Raw genomic sequence first — 5,762 nt, forward strand, 5'->3', positions numbered from 1 at the left:
GGAAGAAAAAGTATCCAATGTACTCAGCCCTACTATGAACCTAATTATAGCTTTCATAGGAAAGCTATAACCCAATTTTAGTCCAGGAATATGGGGAGAGGGGAGGGGGTGGAGAGGGGGGAGGATGGGTGGAGGGAGGGTGATTGGTGGGATCATGCCTATGGTTCATCCTATAAGGGTACATGTGAATCTCTCTGATTGTAGACTGTGGATGTCTTAACACAATAACTAGGAGAAGGACATGAAGGCTATGTTGACCAGTTGGATGAAAGTATTTCAAATTGTATACAGAAACAGTACACTGTGCCCCATGATAGTATTGATGTACACTGCTAGGATTTAATAAAAAAAAAAAATACAACTGCTAAAATGAGATATATGAGGGAAATCTAGCAAAATCTATCTCCATTATAATTCCATCACGAAAAAGCTACAAGTCAGCTCTAAGCATCAAGAAGCTTAAGGCTTATTTTTGTATAGAGCTGCTAAAAAATGACGCTGGCTTTTTAGATAGAGCGTAACTTAATGCAATGAAATTAAAAGCAGAACTTAATTTTCAATTATATAAATTTTCATTTTACTGCAGTCTTTTACCTTCTTTTTCACAAAAGGTAGAAATGTTTTTAAAGTAGACTACTTCAATGATTTGGAACAAAATAACCTAATTCTACTCAAAATTCCTCTTTTTGTTACTAGGGCAACAAGAAGAGAGCTGTTTTCTAGAGTTCAGGAGAACTGCACGCCCTCTGGCACCGCGGCGGACATTCCCGAATGACACAAACAGGCAGACTCGGAGAAGTTTCCGGCTGCTCCAAGTTGAACTGCCATAATCACCGGGAAACAGGACAACAGCACAGCAAGGAGACAATGCAGAGCCAACACGTGGCTGCAAGAAAACGCGAGGAACAGCACCCACGCAAAACCTCCCAAGAAAGGAAAGCGTCTGGGGACACCATCAGACCTACCTGGCGTGATGTCACTGGGGCTCGACCGGCTGTTGGGGAACACACACTGCTGGCCATCAGCAGCAAAGTCACCATCCCAGCTCTGCAACCACAGCTACAAATCAATCAACACAGGAGAAACAGAGCAGCCGCTCCCTGCAGCTCAGAGATGTGCCAAGGGCACCAGGCTCAGACGTCTCTGTCCTTACCCTCATGCCCGCACACGTGGGTGCACAGCTACGGTCAGAGGAGGCTTCCACGATGATGTGCACAGCCACGTGCACGGTACAGAGTATGATGTAACTTAGACCATCAGTGCACTCTGAAAAGGTGGACCAGATGATCAGCGCAACAAGCATCATCTATCCCAACGCAGAGGGGACAGTGCGCTCAGGAGTCAGGCTTGGCGTGTTTGAGTACAGACTGTGAAGAGCACAATGATGCCCAGGGACAAGGCCTTTCACAACCCATCTTTATTTATATGATTGTTTTCTGGAAAGCACTTCATTTTCAAAGCTAATTCTGAGACAAGTAGCACAAGGCACTTAGGAAGAAATACTTTTATTGTATCACAAAGAGAAAGAAGCTCCATGCCTTGAAATTGTGTTTTTCAGTGATTAATCAGGTCTAGTCATGCAAAGCAAAACAAACAAACAAACTTTGCCAAGGCCAACACCGTCAGGCACGTGAAGGATGCACACGCTGTATTCACATTCAGTTTCCTATCAGGATGATTAAGGAGCTAGCCACGGACACCTAAGCATGTCGTCAGGTATGCTGAGTCCTCGGTGAGCCCCCATGTGCTGAGAGCTGTGCTAGCTTCGGGCCACGGTATTTCATGGAGTTTGGTTTGTGGGAGACATTTGAAATGTTGCTTCATGGCTTGGGTTTTCTAGAAGAAAGGGAAAATATTAAGGAAAGTCTGTTAAAGAGAGACAGAGAACATTTACCTCAATCTTCACTATTTAAATATAATACAGAAAAGTATCACCTTCTGTTTATAAACCACTAATCATCATTTGCTCCCCAAGGCAAGGAAAGCAAAGGAAATTTTTCCCATGGAAAAACCATGCCAATTTTACCTCCTTTCTCTGAAGGGACATGTATCAAACACCCTAAGGGAGTCAACATCTCTAACTACAATGTCCCACTGTGTTTCATAGGATGTTGACTTTACAGCTTAGACCTGGAGGAAGGAATCTCAATGGCCCCTGGCTAGAGTAGAGGACAGTACACAGATTAAGTGGCAACCTTTGGGAGGGGAAGGGTAAAATCAGAGTCTCATATTGTACATTATTTGTCCTGGGACTCGGGCATCAATTTAGATTCTGACTCCCCTTCCAATATGGGAAATGAGAATGCCCTCCATAAGCTTACCATCCTTCTACTCCTTGTCATGTCCTGCCTAAAATTATCTTTTCAAACAAAATGCACAGCCCACCAGTGAGCTTTGACATGGGTTTGTCTTTGGAAGACAAATGCTTTGCCGAGTGCCTGCCTGCACCTCCACATCACATTCTGAAGAAGGTTCTTGAATCTCTCCAGGGGCCAAGGGTGGGATTTAGATGCTGCCTGGTTCACTCCTTCACGGTCAGGCATTTTAACCTCACAACAGACTATTACGAACTGGATTCCAAACTAGAACCACCAGGGAAACAGGCAGAATAAGCCAGGCATAGCTGTACTTGGCCATTTTGAGGGGCCGGCGGTGGGCGGGGGGCACCTGCCTGTAAAGAGCCGCCTGTCTGCATTCAGGATTCTTTCTGAGCTGTGCCATTTCACATCGAATAACTTTTATAATCATCTCTTTAAAATTGCATACTTTTGAAAGAACTTTCCAAGCAGAGTGAACAGACACATTTAAACGTACTTAGGAGCCTTTTATGGTGGGTTTTGCGGTGTTTTGTTTCTGGTATGAGGATAAAGGTCAGCATACTGGCTCTTCCCACCATTCTGCAGGTGGGATTTCTTAAGGCAGACTTGGCAGTTGGCTTTTTTTCAAACATGGGTCCTAACACACTCCTGAGAAATGGAATTGTTACCAAAGTGACAAGCAGTAAGCTCTTAGAGTTCTCTGCATCCCGAGCATAAACAAAATCATCTGGGAAGAGGTCAAACCGTGGGCTAGACTCGCCTCGGAACTTAAGTGCAGGAATGAGAAAACCTGTTTGTTATGGTCCAATAACAAACTGATGGCTACTCTCGCCAGCTCCAAGATGCCCTAAAAGTGTATTAAGCATTTGTTATACTGTCTTTTTATTTGTAAGCGTAAGTACAAGTATATTAAGAAGGGAGGTCCCTACTATTCAAATTCGTCTTTAGTGCACAGAGCACTGCTATTTGTCAGCCAGTATTTACAAAGCACCAGGGGCTCGGCTCAAGCCGCTAAGGCGCTGGCCACATACACCTGAGCTGGCAGGTTCAAATCCAGCCCCGGCCCGCCAAACAACAATAACAGGTGCAAAAAAAAAAAATAGCTGGGCATTGTGACGGGTGCCTGTTGTCCCAGCTACTTGGGAGGCAGACACAGGAGAATCACTTGAGCCCAGGAGTTGGAGGTTGCTGTGAGCTGTGAGGCCATGGCACTCTACCCAGGGGGATATGTGAGGCTCTGTCTCAAAAAAAAAAAAAAAAGCACCAGGGATTTCTTCCCTCTCCAAAAGAACCCTTCTGTGCATCTGTGTCTGCTCAGACGCCAAGGTTCTCACAGACCTCAGCTGTGTGCTTATGGGGCGTATTCCCTCCTTAACTCCTCCCCTGGCTGCCCCAAGAGAACTGCCAAAAATCTGTCTCTGATTTTTCAGTAAAGGCATAATATGGACAATAAGGAACTTAAAAAAAGTTTTAATTTAAAATTTGTTAAAAACTCTTATAGTAAACGTTACCGCCCCGGAGAATAAACTGCTACCTCTTATTCAGCTGCTAGGTCAATCACAGCAATAGCAATACAATATATACTTAGGCATCTGCCAAAAATCTGGAAAAAACAGATAATTTTATGGTACTTACTGATCTTCAGGTATTTTCAGACATACTGTCTTATCTGTAAGGCTTACGGTATTTAAGCTTACCCTCCTGTCTCAATACCCACTACCATTAGAGTCTATCCTCTCATTGACACTTAACTACTAATTGTGAGGCACTTATCAAACTGTTCAGAGTGACAATTGTTTTTCATCAGCAGTAGAAGTTTATAAGCAGCAGAACTCACTTGCCAAAGATGCCAAAACTGACTTCAGCACATCCCAGTGTTTCTACAGGCACGATCGGGGTAATAGTTAATAAGTCAAAATCTAGTGTCACACACTCAGGAAGACATCTCTGGCAGTGTGACTTTCTTTCATGAATCACAGGCAACTCTGTGATGTCCTTAAGGTCACGATTTATCATTACTTAGCACCGTCATTCTGAACATCAGCTTTCAGCCCTCTCCAGATGTGCCCGTGTTCAGCAGAGGTGTCGGGGTGACAGGATGCTGAGAAAGGGCCCTTTCTGTGCCTTCCCTTAAATAAGGTTTACATCAAGGAACAGAGGAAGCAAAACAAAGGCCTGCCTTGCCTTAAAGGTACAACTTCTCCAGAAACGCTCCCCAACCCCCGGCATTCTGTGCCCTGCCTAGAAATGGATCCACTGAGGGGGCCCAGCCCTGCAGCTCCAGGAAGGGGCTTGACCACCTGCAAGTTGTACAGACCAGGGGCTGGGAAGGGACCTGGTGGCTCTGACTGGGATGCACTTTCTCTGACACCAAGAGAGTGTGACACAGAGCAGACTGGACTCAACAGGGACCCCAGCACCAAAATCCTGTAGCTACCTGGAAACGCGGAAGAAATTAAACATGAAAGGCCTAAGAGTCTTCTCCTCCTTCTCCTGGCTCCTCGTCACCGTCAGCTTCCTCCTCCTCTGCTTCCTCTTCTGCTCCCTCCTCAGTTACCTCTTCCGTCTTCTTTTCACCAAAATTTCATTGTTGTTAAGGAGTGTGAGGGCCGGAGACACAGACACGAGAAAAAGAGTGTAAAATCTGACATGGGAGCTGAGAGCTGCCCACACGTAACACACACACATCACACCACACACCCTTCACACACACCACACACACCACACACCCTTCACAGACACACCATACCCCTCACACACACCACACCCCCCACACACACACCACACACACCCCCACACCTTCACACACACCCTCACACTCCACACACACCCCACATCCCTCACACCACATACAACACACACGCACCCCATACCCCTCACACCCACCACACCATACCATATACACACCACATACACCACAGCACACAAAAACATCATCCTTCAAAACACAGCCTCTTTGCCCGGAATGGTACAGCAGCATGTGGTACATTAATTCTAATGGGAATCATGATTTCTCTTAAGCATAGATTCTATACTCATATTAATAAACTATTCCCACCAAATAACCTGTACATGTTCAGAAGGTAGATGGGTAGAAGAATAAAAGAATCTCAGCAAGTAGAATTTTGTCAGAAAGAATGAGCTTTTAAACACATGAGCTGGTTATAGTTTGTTGTAACAAGTTCATTTCTTCAACCCAAAGTTATTAGCATCTATCTGGAGTGAATTCCAAATTAATATGTTTTTGTCTTATTTTTATATATAAAAATGGGGTTTTCAAAAATGGAAGCTTGCCTAGCAAGAGAGAAACAAAAGAAATACTTATTTAAAAAATATAATTTGCAAATAATGAAAAATCATGATGTAGAATAAGTTAGAAATAACCTTTAGGTCTAGGAATAGTCGCTCGCTCGTTTGATGTATTAACATTAAAAATAAAGAGAC

At 44.3% G+C, this 5,762-nt stretch overlaps 1 protein-coding gene across 1 annotated transcript in view; it reads right to left on the minus strand.

The window, feature by feature from the left end:
• Positions 1-1,789: 1,789 nt before the first annotated feature.
• Positions 1,790-5,762, minus strand: part of SH3BGR (SH3 domain binding glutamate rich protein) — a 59,590-nt gene continuing 55,617 nt past the window's right edge. The window contains exons 8-9 of the mRNA XM_012811939.2: positions 4,756-4,884; positions 1,790-1,836 (exon numbers count right to left, since the gene is read on the minus strand). Coding sequence (XP_012667393.1) covers positions 4,789-4,884 — 96 coding nt within the window. The 3' untranslated portion in view covers positions 1,790-1,836; positions 4,756-4,788. The remainder of the gene's footprint in view (positions 1,837-4,755; positions 4,885-5,762) is intronic.

Source organism: Otolemur garnettii, unplaced genomic scaffold, assembly GCF_000181295.1.
Source record: "Otolemur garnettii isolate 467f Iridium unplaced genomic scaffold, OtoGar3 scaffold00180, whole genome shotgun sequence".
NCBI classification, from domain to species: domain Eukaryota; kingdom Metazoa; phylum Chordata; class Mammalia; order Primates; family Galagidae; genus Otolemur; species Otolemur garnettii.